We start from the raw sequence: 14,718 nt of genomic DNA, 5'->3' as shown, positions 1-14,718 counted from the left end.
TCAGGATTACACTATTCCCTCGCTAGCAAACAAGAAAATCTTTAGCATGTGTTGTAATTAGAGCAGTTGGTGAGGAGGCAGTGGGGAGGATGCGTTTCCAGTACTGGCTAAAATGGGCTCCCATCAAAAGCTGCAGGTCAGCTGCTGGGAAACAAGGCTGGGGGGGTGTTCTGGCCCTGCTACCCAATTTCCTTTAGCCCAGCCCTTGTGTTCCAGCCACCCGCTGGGATCACAGGGCTTCCCAGGAGCCTCAGCTTTATTTTCCCTTCTGAAGGCTGGACGTGCTGTCGGTCAGCCTGTGGGCAGAGGCTGCTGCCAAGCCTGGGGCAGTGTTCCTCCTCCAGCTGTGCTCCATCCCAGCCAACATCTGGGCTGCTGTGGGACATGGGTCGCTCACCTTCCCCACCGCCACACGTATGTGCTGGCACCAGGACAGCCCCTGATGCGCTGCCCTGTGCTTGGAGATGGAGCAGCTATGGCCGTGCTGACTAATTGGTGGGGCCAAGGGGACTGGAATGCTCTGGGAAATAGGAGTTTCCCTCTTGGAAATGTCACAGGAAGCACGGAGGAAATCATGTGGTGTAGGAGCAGTTACCTCACTCTTCTGTCCCATCCGACCCAGCGCCCTTTCCTCAGAGCACAGACCCTGAACAATGGGTGCCAGCTGCCTTCTAAATAAACCAGTTTCCATTTCCACACCGGTACCGGGCTGACTCCAGCACCATGTGAGGAGAAAGGAAGAGCGTCACGTTGTGTTGGCTTGTGACCTTTCAGCCTGCCTGGCTTCCCCCCACCCTGCTCTCCTCCTCAATAACTCTGCCACTGGCTTCATGTCAGAGCGCACCCCAGTCACAGGGGTCTGTAGGTAGCCAGAGCTGTCACCATACATCACATGGTTTTTCATACTCCTGTTCTGCCCAGGCTGCTGGCAAACAGATCTGTGGTGGAACACATCCGGACCTGTGGTGCTGCTGCTGTCTTCTCCCCACCAGTCCTCCCAGTAAAATGGTATCAGGGGTCTGTATTTCAGGTGGGTGCATCTCCAGAGCCTTAAACGCCCCATAGCCACGGCTGACTCTTGCTGATGGGCTCTTAGAGGAAAACGCCCAGTATCACTGGTTTTAAATAGATGGCCCAGTCTGCCTGGATGGGGTAATAATGCAAGAGTCCTTAATGAGCCGGTGGCTGAATCATGGGACATAAATGTCTTGAGTCACTCTGGATGAATGTGGTGTTTCATGCTGGTGTGAACTGGAACGTGAACAGCAGTGTCTTTATTGGAGGAGCTAATATTTGTGCTCATTATGGGTTTCATTCGGTTTCAAAGTGAAACAATCCAGAAGAGCTCCTTTCCCAATGCCTGTTAACAGACTATTAATGTGTGAGTGTCGGGTGTTTGATGGGCAGAGGGGAAATGAAACCCCAGAGGACAGCGATGCACCCCACTTTGGGGGTGCTTACAGCCCACAGCCCTTCCTCTGGTTTGGTTTAGCTGTGTGACTCCCCTGGAACCCTGTAACCTTCCCACTTCACTGGGTCACCTGTCCCCGAGGAGCAAAGGCTTTGCTCTGGTTTCTTCTGGTTGCTGCTGTGTGCGATGGCCCTTCTGGGTGACGATGGGAATTCTGGACACTTGTCACTTGTCCTCACTGGAAATGGGACTTTCCTTCACCCTGGGTGTGCCACTGGATGCCAGATGAGGCTTCATCTCCTCTCTGCTGTTGGTAGGGCTGAAGCAGCCTCACTAGATGGGCTCTTGTTGGCAGGGAGCTTGGCCGGGTGCTTTGTCCTGGGTTGCTCTGTCCCAGGCTTTTCCCCAGCTGTGAAACAAAGCTCTTGGGATACAAAGAGTTACTTAAGAGTAAGCACAACTGCTCTGTCCTGGGGCTGGACAGACACAGGAGTGTTTGTATCTGCTGGTGCAGGATTTACACCTCTCTTTCCAGAGGGGAGGATGGACAGGCAGGTTTTTCTGGCCAGCGAGGCCACTTGGAAAACAGTGGTGTTGGTGTCCTTTGGGTTTGGGTCTCTGCTGTTCTCTGCCACTTCTGGTGAGGTTTTAGCTCTTCCTTCCCTAAAGAAGGGAGAGTTGTGGCTTTCAGAAGCAACTATTAACACTTGTGGTAGCAGCTTCATTGCACGTGCCTCTGCCTTGGTCTGGGTCTCTGGTTGGTGAGACCGGGTGGGCAGCACAGACACGCGAAGGGGCTTCATCGCAGGGTTGGCTTTGTGCAGCCCGCTGAGTAACGGCCCTGCCTGCTCCCTGCTCCAGGCTGTGAATATAAATGCACCAGTTTACATCTCTGTCATTGAAATTTAAGCTAATGCTTCATGTTTTACTAATGCAGAGCTACGGGCCGGGCTCGTGATCCTGCTGCCTACCGTGGGCTGCCTGCTCTGCAGCAGAGCTTCCTGCACTCTTACTGCACATCAATACAACACAGAGTGGCTTTCACCTCCTTTCTTTCACTCAGGCAGTGTTGATGCAGTGTTTAGTGTTCTGTGGTGTTCCCTGGTGCGGGGGTATTTTTTCCAGACCTCCTTCCAAGCTGGACTTGTAGAGTTGGAGAAGTCTTCTAGCCCCTATCTCCAAATGTTGTGGGTCTCTGCCAGATGGCAGCATATTTAAATGGCTTTAAAATGGCTTTTTTCTTTGTTTCAAAGTGAGGTGGAGCACGCCTGTGATTCAGTGTGTTAATTGCCCACAATGAAAATGAAAAGTACTTCTGTGGCTGACCAGACAGAAACGCTGGGTCCTCTTCTGAGCAGGGAGATGCCCGATGGTGGGAGGCTGAGAAGATCAACGCTCCCAGGAACGTCCATGTGCTCTGCGCGAGGGAGGAGAGTGCTATTTGCTCCTCCACCTCCACACGTCTGCTGAGCCCTTGCTCCTCTGCCTGCTCCTGCACAGGGGTCATCTGCTCAGCCCACAGAGCTCACAGACCAGCAGGGTGCTGGTGTAGGTGGAGAAAAGGTGCAGAGGTGTCCTGCTGCCTCCCATCTTCGCAGCTTCGGGTGGGAGGAGTGAGTCTGTGAGGTGTTGGATGGCATGGGCTGTATTTTAGTGGAGGAACCAAAAGCATCGACGTCTTCCAGGTGTGTTTGTGGCTTAGGTGGAATTTTATTGGGTGTGAAAACTGCCCCTTCCCGTTCCTGGGGTGTGTTGGCTGCAGAGCTGCCTCCCACCGCGACTGGCAGCTGGGGATGGGTGTTGGTGTCGGGTGCCTGTTCCGACCCCCGTGCAGCACAGACTGTTCCTGGCTGCACTGGTCTGAACGGACCATCTTTGAGTTCGTGCTTTCCTGGAACAGCAGGGTGGTACTGCTGGGACAGCTGCAGCAGGGAGCACCTCCTGAACCCTCCCCAGCTGCCCCAGTAACACTGGGTGATACTGGAGTACCGCAGCTGCTGGGATGCTGAGGGCAGCGACCTCGAGGGCTGCAGCAGGTTGTGGTGTGTTTGAAACTGCCTCTTTCTCCAGCTCTTCCTCTGTGGAGAGAACAGACCTGGACGTGTCAGTTCCTGGGTAGTCCTGGTGGGATGCTGTGGCACATGTCTGTATCTTGTATGAGAACTGCTTCTCCTCCCCCTCCCCGAGTTAGGATCAAGCTGCAGGATGGTTGAAGGCTTCTCTGCTCCTCTGCAGTGTGCTGCTCAGGGGCTGGGAATGCTCAGGGGACCTACCATGTCCTGGTGCAAATTCTGATGAGAGATTAAAGAATCCAACTGGACAGCTAGAAACTCTGGAGATCTTTGTTACTGCGATGCAGAGGTTGAGGGGGATATTTGCTGCCTTAACTGCCAAAATGTGACACAGGAATAAACAACAAGCTCCTCCTTTCTTTGGTAAATTTAAATTTCCCTGCTCCAACCTGCTTCCTGGTGTGCAGAGGGGAACTGCCTTGGAATTGTGTGTTTATTACAGGCCTGGCTGGATGTGTATCAGGCTCTGAAATCCCTCTTCTCTCCGGCTCCTCAGCAGCCAGTGCCGCTCGTTCTCATTCCCCACAGCCTTGGTTCCACCGTTCCCTCCTCCATCCCCTTTGGAAGGTGAAACCCCTCCGCCTGTTGGTTGTAGGTGGTTTCTCCGGGCTCTTCCTGAGCAGAACACCCGGGTTGTGTCCTGGCTCTGGGCTTCTCTCTGCTCTGAACTGGTGCGGGGAAGGCGCGAGGGGTGTTGATGATTTGGATTATGCAGCTAAGTGGCTGGAGCGTGGCTGGCTGTCTCCTCCCCTTCCTGAGCTTCAGCCCTAGCCAGCTCGGCTCTGGAATGACAGGCATTCCTGCGTGAAGGGAGCTGGCACGGACGCCTATTTATGAGAATCAAGTGCCCGGCCATGGGGTCCGGGCAGGACGGGAGCGGTGCTGGACCCTGGGACGCCCGAGCCGCTGCCTGAGAGCTTGTGGCCGCCTCGCTCATCAGGCTCCTTCCCAGCCCCAAGCCTGGATTTACCATTTTAAAGGACTGAAGTGTTTTCTCAGGGTAGACTTCTTTTTTTTCCCCCTCTCTGTCTCCCCCTCCCGCCTCCTCCCCGGGAGCTGCTTAGAAAAGAATCCAATGGGGCAGCCGCACTTCTCCAGACCGGTAAATCCAGCTGCTTCTGGTGAGTAATGGAGGGTAAGGGAGAAGGAGGAAACTTGGGGCTGCGGCAGGGCAGGACTGCAGGTGAAACGGAGGAGTTGGGAGGAGTGGAACGCAGGGCTTGTGTAACCTGTGCCCGGCTCGGGAGCTGGGAAGGGACCAGGGAAAGAACTCTGTTTCCTTCCTGTCTCTTCCTCCTGTCACACGCAGTCGCTGAGCCTTGGACTGGCTCTGAGCTGCAGTTTTTAGGGGTGGCAGGTTCAGGATGGCAGGTTCAGGGATGGTACCTTTGGGAAGGGCTGGGACAGCGGGAAAACCCACCCGGATGGGGTGGGATCCAGCCCCGATGATCTGCCCAGAATCCTCCTGGGATGCCCCAGCTTTCTGGGGCAGCAGTAGCAGTTCTGGGGGGAGAAGGGGCTCCTGGCCATCCTCTTCCTGCCCGTTTGTTCTCTCTGAGGTGCCTGGGTGGCTGGCAGGCTGCTGTAGTGAGCACAGCCCTGCTTTAAGCCCTGGAAGGAGGGAGCACGGCTCCTCTGTAGGTCGGTGTTCTTTCCAGTCCCTGTCTTGGGTGCTGTTCCCAGCGCCGGGACTGTCATGTGCTGCCTCTAAGAGGAGCCTCTGCATCGCCCGTTCCCTCTTATCTCACAGCCACTCGCTGTCAGCTCTCCCTCTCCTCTGGAAGGTGAAACTACCTGATCTCTAGGGGACCACTTGACCTGGGCACGTGGGGACCTCCCTGGGGTACAGATCACTTCATTCTTTTTCACTTTCATGTCTTTGAACCTGTGAGTATTTGGGGGGCTCAGGTTAAGCCAGTGATTCTCATCCCCACCCCCAGTTCACTCCAGTCTTGTTCAAGAGCAGCTAAAAATAAGTGATATTGAGTGAGCGGAAAGGAGAAGTGAAACTCCAGTCGTCTTCCTCCTGCTGATGGAGATTAACAGCATCTTCTCCGTGGGTGCTGCTAGAAGGTGACCTGCTCAGTCCTGGGCTCTTTGGCTTCTCCAGCACCCAGCAGTTTTTGGGGAGTGGGCTCTGGGTGCAGGGATGGAGGCAGGAGGTCAGTGTCCCTGCTGTTCCTGCACATCCTCATTTGCCAGCTGAAGGGGTTTTTAACTGCACAGTTTGCAGAGTTGCTGCTGGATAAAGTGTGACCCCAAAGAGATGGTCCTTGTGTTAATGTTAGTGGGGAAATGCTCTCGTGAAGAGTATGGGGATTAGAAAGGTACAAGGGAGCTCAGGGCTGGGCTGTTGGAGGCTGAATTTACTGCTCTAAGTCAGGATCTGCATCTTCCCTGGACCCTCTGGGAAAGTGAAGTTACAGGAAGCTACAACCACTCACCTGAAGTGCTGTTTGGCTACTCTAACCTTAACAACATCTCCCTCCCAAGAGTCTCTGTTTGCTCTTTGAGCTGTGGCTTTTGGCTTGGGAAGTTTCTGGGATTCTCAGCTGCTCATCCAGAGCTGAGGAAGCAGAATTGCTCTCCAGCCCGTGCCCCAGTGCTGGTTTGGCAACGGGGAGGGTCTGTGAGGACCTGCCTGGGCTCCACGCTGCTGGCAGCCCCCTGTCCCAGCTGTACCACGAAACACAGTTCTGGAGGCACGGTGATAGCTGGTGTGTAATGAGTGACTCTGTTCTCAGCACAAGGTCCTGATGCACCTTCTGGGCTCGTGTGACAGGAGCTCCAGGTGCCTGTGTAGGGGTGGAGGTGATGGAGCCCAAGCTGCTGCGTGGCGTGGAAGCACCTCACTGGTCTGAGTGCTTGTAGCTCTCAGCTGAGTGTTCACACTGCTGCTGCTGGAGCGGGGTCTGGGTGCTGAGGTTCTGTCTGGCTGTGAGCCTTGGGGCTGTGACTGAGAGACAGAAACACCCAGTGAGCTCCTTGTGAACTGAAACTCCTGGGATTTGTGGAAATCCTGCGGTAACTGCTGCGATAAGAGGTGGATCAGGTTCTGGGTGAGCTCTGGCTTGCAGATGGAGAGAATCTGGCTCAAGCTGTTGATCTGCACAGTATGCAAGTCCTGTTACAACATTGATGGTTTCTTGTTTCCTTTGCAAGGATGTCTCCTAGTGAACATAGAATTTAACAGATCTTCATGTCTTTGGAAAGGACGGGGGTAAGGAGCCTGTTGTAGTGCAGGCATGGCGAGATGCATCATCTCTTGGAGCTCAAGTCTGCTCAGCCAACTCTTGGATGCCTGGAGAGAGATTTCAGGGGGAAAAGCAGCATGTTCTCAGTCTTTTCCTAACAATCCCAGTCAGCAGTTCTGTCTTGGGGGTCACTGAGCCTTCACCCTTACAGCGTTGTACTGTTTTCTTCCTGAGCCCAGGAGATGAGCAGTTTCCCTCCCAGGCACAGAGCGATACGATGTGACATGTCAGCATCTGGGCTGCAGCTCTTGGATTTCTTTGCAACCCTCGGTCTTGCTTTGTCATGGTCTCTGACTTGGGTCTTGAAGTGTTGGGCTTTTTTTCCCTTGTGTGTGGCAGTTAAAACCCAACTGAACATCTCCATGGCCGTGGTGGCTTTCCATGGGGAGTGGCCTGGGTTAAAGTTCTGTAAGAACTCACCAGAACTCTTTCTGCAGTGACTGCACTGGATGCACCGTGGGCTCAATGATTTATTTCACAGTGTAGGTCAGAGGTGCCGCTGTCTCAAGCACCATCACAGGTGTCTGCCCTGAGAGATGGTCCTTAACCAAGGAAAGGCTTTTTCTGTGTTCACCTGGTACCTGGGGGATGTGGGTACCCGGGGGCTGTGGGTACCCGGGGGCTGTAGGTACCCAGCTTTATCATCTCCCACAGGAAGGGCTGTGCTGAGCCTGATGGAAGCTGTGGCACCAGATGACACGTGCAGCACCACTCACTGTGTGATGAGCTTGGAGATCAATAGTGCATCTCCAGCTTCTTGCAACCAAAATGGTTTGTTTTCTCTGGAAAACCCACGACAGCAGCAGCTGAGCACCAGCAGTGCTCAGCGCAGCCGTGACACCTCGCGCAGGCTGCAGCAGGAGAGAAGCTTTCTGTTCCCTGCAGCAAGAGCTGGGTGTGAATGTACCTCACAGGCTGTGGGGGGTTTGGGGACCAGCTGGCCGGGTGTACTGATGGAGAGTCGCATCCCGAGCTGCTTGGCACTGCTGGAGCTCTCTGCTGCCTTGTGTCTCTGGGCTGTGCCAACTCTGTGACGCTTCCCAAGACTATTTCAGTCTAAACATTTTGGGTTCACACAGATCTGCTGCTTAAACAGCCCAAATTCACCTGCTTGTTTGGATGGAACAGGATCAGGCCACGTGAAGTGTTTGGGAGAGGAGATCTGACCTGGCAGTGGGCTCTCTGGGGAAGCTGGGGGGTGGCAGGCAGGGCACTGCTCCCTCCCCAGACCTGCGGGGTCCTGGGCTCTGGCTGGGGCAACAGGTCGAGGGCTCCACTCCAGGACCCGCGTTCCCCTGGGGTGATGGTCAGAACTTGCAGTGGGTGTTTTGTTCTGGAGATGCTGCTCAGCCAGGGCTGTGTCACGGGCAGGATGCTGGGCAGGGTGTGCTGGTGTCTGGGTGGGCTCTCAGGGCTTCTCCCAATTTCCTGGAGGGGGAACTTTGGTATGGGGCACAGTAGGGACCTGCTTGTTGGAGAGCTCTTGACCTTCCAATGAGGACTCCCCTGGGTTCACCTGAATGCCCCCATTTAGCCTTTTTCATAAATCTAAATGGCATTTCCAGCCTGGAGTGGCAGTGAAGGGGGGGAGGCTGGTCCTTTGGACACAGGCTGGCCAGGCAGGTAAGCAGCCGTGGTGCTGGGCGAAGGCATCAACTCCCTGGCACTTCTCACCCTTCACTAAAAGTCCAGCTCCTCCTTCTTTTGGGGGGGCCCATGTCTTTCCCACTGCATTGTGGTTCCTCAGCAGCTCCCCAGCACACAGCTGGGATGAGGAGGGGTTTCTGCCTTCGCTGTGCAAAGCAGCTTCAGGACCCTCCTGCACCTGGTAGAACAGAGTAAGAGGAGGAGAGGAGAAGCCACCTTGCCCAGGAGATGACAGCTGGGGCAAGAAGAGTCCTCTGCATCCTCCCTGGAAAGGGAGCTGGAAAGGAGCTGTGCAGGGAAGGGAAGGTCCCTTTCTGAGGGGGTGTGAGCACTGTCCATGTGAACAGTCACCGAACAATGGGGTTACCTAAAATACAGATCAGTAAAGCACACCTACAGCTGCTGATCCACCCGGTAATTAGCAGTCAGTGTAACTCGTAATTGCATCACAACAGGCTCTTTTAAATGTCTATGTCCCCGTGGTAATTGTGGATGGGAAAAGGAAGAGTACTGTGGAAGGGCAGTGCAGCTCTGCGCCCGAGCAGCCTGTGCTGCAGAGTGAATCCCAGTTTGTATCGCATACTGGGGACAGGAATCACCTTCAGGAGACAGGGAAAATGGGGTTTCCCTGCTGGAGGAGCCCTGATGCACGGCACAAGCCTAGGAGCTGATGGGAGCAGCGCCGCAGAGGAGCAAGACCTGAGTTACTCCACATGGATGCTGAAGGTCGTGGTGGAACTTGGCTTTTGTGTCAACCTGTGTGATTGCAATTAACAGTCTGTGATTGCAATTAACAGTCCGGGAAGCTCCACCCCGAGGTGTTATTTGCTTTGACAGCCAGACCTGGACAGCAGAAGCTGCTGAAAGAGTTTGTTCTGCCTGGAGTAAAACTCACACATGGGCTTTTCCCCACTGACCCAGCTTCCAGCTGCTCCAAGTGTGGGACATCCTGTGTCTCCTGCAGCTTCAGCTCAGCCTTTCACACCCCCTGCTCCTCCGTAGCCACCTCGGAGGTGGCTGTGGCTGGGAATGCTTGTCATTCCCCCTCTAATTGCACATGGAGTCATGGCAGCTCGCTCAGGTCTCCCTTAATCTGAGGAGCTGATGGTTGAGTTTTCTTTTAATAACCTGTTCTGCTGAGCGCAGCACTCGACCCCTTGGGGGGCAGGCAGTGCACAGGAGACATTCCACAGGGCAGCTCCGGGAAGGGATGTAATGTGTATGGAGTGAGCTTGGTACAGCTGCCTCCAGTGCTGCTCCAGCTGCTTGGGAAGGTGAGGGAGATGCCTTTGTGTGGCGCTGGGGATCCAGGCTCAGCCCACAGCTTGTGCCTGGCAAGTGCTCTTGCCTGCCCAGCAAACTCAGGTTTGCACTGGGGCTGTGAGTGGCCTTGTAGAGGGCTGATAAAATAACAATCAGCCAAACAGAAAATATCTGGAGTCTCACAAGAGCGAAGCTGGAAGGCTCGTGCATTTTAGGGTAGCTGCAGGATACAGCAGACACCTTTTGAGTTCTTTGTCCTGTACAAAATGGGCTTTCCCCTAAAATTCCTCTCCCAATCTCTTGCCCTCAGGAGATGGGATTCTTGGCTGAACTCTCTGCGTGGCCTGCGGGGTATTGTCTTTTCCAGGCACATTATACAGGCTTGTCTGAAGGTGGCTGGAAGGTCTCTGGTGGTCCCAGAAGGCCTGCAACCTCCAGAACGCTGGGCTTGGAGCCTCAGAAACAAGAACTCATGAGTGCAGCATGTAATGTGGCCCCGGCCCGCAGCGCTGTGTGCTGCCTGGGGGCAGCGGGGGTCTCAGGGCTCCGTTGGCAGTGTCACTGTGGGGGTCTCAGGGCTCTGCTGGCAGTGTCACCCTGGGGGCTGTGGGGGTCTCAGGGCTCTGTTGGCAGTGTCACTGTGGGGGTCTCAGGGCTCCGTTGGCAGTGTCACTGTGGGGGTCTCAGGGCTCTGCTGGCAGTGTCACCCTGGGGGCTGTGGGGGTCTCGGGGCTCTGTTGGCAGTGTCACCCTGGGGGCTGTGGGGGTCTCAGGGCTCTGTTGGCAGTGCTGTGTGCAGTTCTGCAGTGCAGCTCAGGGGCTCCTGTCTGGCTGTGCCAAAGCTGAGGGGTTCTGGGTCTGTGAATCAGGAGGGGGCAGCAGCCTCCAGCTGGCTCCACTTACCTCATGTGCACTGGGATGAGGTTTTGTGCGAGCCCTGCTCGGTTCTCTGATTGTAAGTGTTCCCTTATGTTTCATCAAATACCCAAAAAGCAGCAACACCAGGCAAGCCAGAACTGAGTCACCAGCTGAGCATTTCGTGCTCTGGTTCTGCTTTGCAAGTTGTTTCTTTCTGGGGGTTTTTCTGGCTGCAGCATGCTGGGGGGTTCGTGCATCCCTTCCCACCTCCCTGTCCTCCTTGTGTTGCTCTCCGGAGACTCGGAGCACAGTAGGTGGAGCGCAGGCCTGTATTGTGTTGCTTTCCTGTGTAGTTGTTGCTCTTGGCTGGCTTTGCCAGCCTTATTTATAGAGGGAAAAATCAGAGAGGCCAAGCTGTTGCACATAGAGCCGTGGTGACAGGGCTGGTACCTCCAGGGTGGGTCGGCAGTGCTGAGCGCCGGCTCTGCCGCCTGTGTCTGTGTTCCTGTGGTTCTTGTGTCGAGCACCAGCTGCTTCCAGCTGAAGGTGAAACTGCAGCAAGGCGATTTGTGCTCCTTGGGTGAAGCTGTGATGCTGCAGGTTCAAACTAACCCTTGTTTCATTGGAAATCCTCTTTCTGTTAACGTTGGGAACCCCACTCCTGTCTCCCCAGGCTGACATGAGGCGCTGGCTGCTGCAGGCATGAGCCTGGCTGCCCTGCATGAGCACGTGTGGCCGTTCCCCCCTGTGTGAGGGGCAGGCTGGTGGGAGGTGGCAGGTGGGACCCACAGCACAAGGTAACGTCTCTCCTCTCTCCTGTGCAGCCGAGGACGTGGATCACCCCCCCACTGATGCCGGCATGGGGGTAGATGTTTTGGAGTCGGGGGACACCACACCTCCCACAAAAAGGAAAAGCAAGTTCTCCAGCTTTGGCAAGATCTTCAAGCCGTGGAAGTGGAGGAAAAAGAAGAGCAGTGACAAATTCAAGGAGACTTCAGAAGGTAAGGGGGGCTGCTGGGAGTCCTGCCCTGCCCCACGGGTGTGAGGGGGTCTCGCTGCCCCCCAGCCGGAGTGCTGACACGTGTAAGAACCGCAGTGTGACCTGGTGATGGGCTGGCATCTGTAACCTCTCCAGAGTCACCTTGCTCGTGGAGCAGTGGTTTCAGACAAACAAATTCCTTTCTTGAAGAGCCTCCCCAGCAGCCGTGGGGAGGGAGGGTTTGCCCTGCTCCAGATCACCAGTGTGGTGTGAAGTGCAGGTCTGAACCTGCCATCCCTCCTCCCTCCTCTTAATCCCTGCAAAACCAGTGAAATTTGAAGCCCTTTTACTTCCTCCAGAGGATCCTTAGAAAAAAAAAAAAGTATTCTCTTCCCCTCCTGGCTTCCCCCCTTCTCTGAGTGCCTTTCTTTGTGTTTGATTTAATACCAGTCTTGGAACGAAAGATTTCTATGCGAAAGCCAAGAGAGGAGCTGGTGAAAAGAGGGGTGCTGTTGGAAGACCCTGAGCAGGGTGAGTCTGCAAATGAACTTCTCCTCCTGGTCTGTGTTCTTTAGCCCTGATCTTCCTGTAGCAAGGCATCAGCCCTGCAGTGGCTCTTTGCTGACAGACCCTGTCTGTCTGTCTCACCCTGTTCAATACGCTCCCTGCTCTGGCTCTGGCACTGGGCGAGAAGGGCAGTGGGTTCGGGTGGGAAGATGTTGCTAACAAGGGGCAGTGCCCATCTTGGACACCTTCCTGTCTGCTGCCAGTGGGAGGGAAGGGCTGTTCTGTGTGTCCCACTCCAGCTACACTGTCTTCTCCTGCGAAGCTTCTCCATCACACTGTGCTCACCATCTCCTCCTAGTTCCCATCACGCTCCAGACTGCGCTGTAGCTGCTACAGGAGAGCTGCTGACCCTGGAGCTCAGGTTCAAAGGCTTCAAGCTTGGAAAATTAAACCAGTTGCTGACTTGAGCTGCCTTGGTAGGGGCAGTTCCTCACAGGGTCACAGATGAGGTGCTTGGTGGTATGGTGTCATGGTCACAGTTTAGTGAAGCTGGCCCTGCTGTCAGAGAAGTGGTGTCCCCTTTTCTGTCATCCTGATGTCTCTGCACTGGAACCGCCACATTAAATTGACTCTTTGGGCAGATCAGGTCACTGTCCAGTCACCCAGCTGCATGTTGGGTGATGTGGGTGCAGCAGCAGCCTGTGGCAGGGTGCTCTTTGGATTAGAGCTGTGTAACTCACTGTGCCTCCAGAGCCCTAATGCTCATCCCAGGAGCTTCTGAGAAACAGGCAAAAGTTGAAAAGTGGAGGTGAAAAAGCTGATTTTGGGTCAAACCACTGAAAGTAAAACTGAGGAGAAGTCATAACGCAGCTGTCTGCAGCTGCACAGCAGGGAAAGCCACCTCCAGCCACCCCAGGGGTGAGTGCTGGGCTGGAGGGAGAGCTCGCTGGGCTGTAAGAGTGTCTGAGGTCACAGGATGAAACTCTGGGGAGAGATCAAAGGCTTTGGGTAACAAACTTCCACTAGAGCTGGCAGAGGGGAGATCTTCCAAACTGTAAGGGTGTGACAGGAGCGTCACTGTGAGGTGGAATTCCTTTCTGCTCTGAGTCATCTGATCTGGTTTAAGAAGCAGAGGATGGCTGCAATCTGGGCAAAGTGCAGAGTCCAGGTATGAGGGAGCAGTCAGATTAGACACACGTTATCTTAATCCCTTCTGTGAGTCTGAGGCACTCGGGCAGCCCTGAGGTGCTGGTGTAAGGTATTGTATTTGCCTGTCACTTTAACACCTGCTCTTACAGGGTTGGTCATTTCCTTAGGTAAATTCTCAGGGGTTAAACTGCTGGAAACCCTTTGAGACAGGGGAGTGAGGGGGTGGGGAAGAGCCAGAATGGAGCTTCCAAAGCTGCTGCAGCTGGCAGAGGAGAGGCCCTGCTGCTCTCTGGGCTGGTGGGTCAGCAGGTCATGCTAGGCTGGCTGGATAGTAGATGGGGTTGGACTGGTGTGACCTTGGCGGGGTCACTGGAACCACACAGTTCCCAGTAAGAAGGCTGTTGGGAGCCTTCTGCACGTGCTGCAGCTCTGTGCCAGAGGGGGGGATGTGTAGGGTTGGATGGGAAGGAAAGGTGGGCTGGGCTGTGCCCCTCTCCCTGGCTGGAAACTTCAGAGGCCACTGTGGCTATAAAAAGCTCCGACTCATCTCCTGCGATTCAGCCCTGGCTGGGGAGGAAACTCCCTGCTCTTGCTGTCTGAATGTCCTGTGTTTCAGGGAAGGGCAGCTAAGCAGGAGAGGCAGAGCTGCTTCCATGTCCTCTCAGGAATCAAGACTGGGGTTTTTACAAAAAGAGACCCAGGGGAGCTTTTGGCTTCTCAGTATCTTTGCTTTTAGCTCCTGAATAACACCAGGGAAGGGGAGGTAATGCCTTGGAGAGAGAAGAGGTGACAAGAGCAGTGGCATAAATCATCAAGCAACAGAGCACACTGGGGTCCAGCACCTCAGGGACATGATGCTGTATGATGCCACTGCTTGAGAGCAGACTAAACACTCTGGATTGTTAATCAGATGGGTGATGTCTCTCTGCAGGGTTTCTTGAGAAGGAAAGCACCCAGAGCAAGCAGTGCCCATTAGAGTGGGTGCCGAGCCTGAGTTTGGGGATAATGTGATGCGGAGTTTGTCCTGTAAGGGCAGAGAGAAGGTTGAGTGTTTCCTCACTGTGACTGGGGCTTTAGGGGCGGCAGGCAGTGGGCATATGGGTCCTGAATGCAGTGGTGTTCTAACAGGGTGGCAGGTTAGAGAGGCTGCTGAAGAAAACCAGGTGATGGGATACAGAGCTGCCCCGCTGGCTTGTCCATAATGAAATGAAAGGCTCTTGGCTTCAGCCAGTTGTGTTGCTGTGCTCTCCAGGGCAGCAGGCGGGCTGAGGACCGGCTGTTCCAGAAGGCAGAGAGAAGCTGGTGTGGGTTGGGGGCAGCCCAGCCTTGTCTCCTGCGTTCTCAGTGTTTTCTGTGTGCAGATGGTGAGGAGCCAGAGAAGCTGCACCCGCCGGCGCTGAAGAATGGCCACACCGTGCCCATCGGCAGGGTCTGTACCGAGGCCAGCCCGGAAGAAGAGGCCACGAAGTCATCCAGCCTCAGGAAGCCTGTTCCAGCTGAGGAGCCAAAGAAGAGGCAGGGTAAGAAGCCAGATGTGTTCAGAACCCCTTGCTTCGGATTCTCCCAGGGCCAGTTTCG

General features: G+C 54.9%; 1 protein-coding gene across 1 annotated transcript in view; it reads left to right on the top strand.

Annotated features, from left to right (window-relative positions):
* PHACTR4 (phosphatase and actin regulator 4) overlaps positions 1-14,718 on the top strand; it is a 37,411-nt gene that overhangs the window by 13,015 nt on the left and 9,678 nt on the right. The window contains exons 2-4 of the mRNA XM_084274347.1: positions 11,330-11,506; positions 11,935-12,015; positions 14,502-14,660. Coding sequence (XP_084130473.1) covers positions 11,330-11,506; positions 11,935-12,015; positions 14,502-14,660 — 417 coding nt within the window. The remainder of the gene's footprint in view (positions 1-11,329; positions 11,507-11,934; positions 12,016-14,501; positions 14,661-14,718) is intronic.

Source organism: Gallinula chloropus, assembly GCF_964237585.1.
Source record: "Gallinula chloropus genome assembly, chromosome: 22".
Taxonomy (NCBI): Eukaryota; Metazoa; Chordata; class Aves; order Gruiformes; family Rallidae; genus Gallinula; species Gallinula chloropus.
This window is presented reverse-complemented; position numbering and strand designations above follow the sequence as displayed.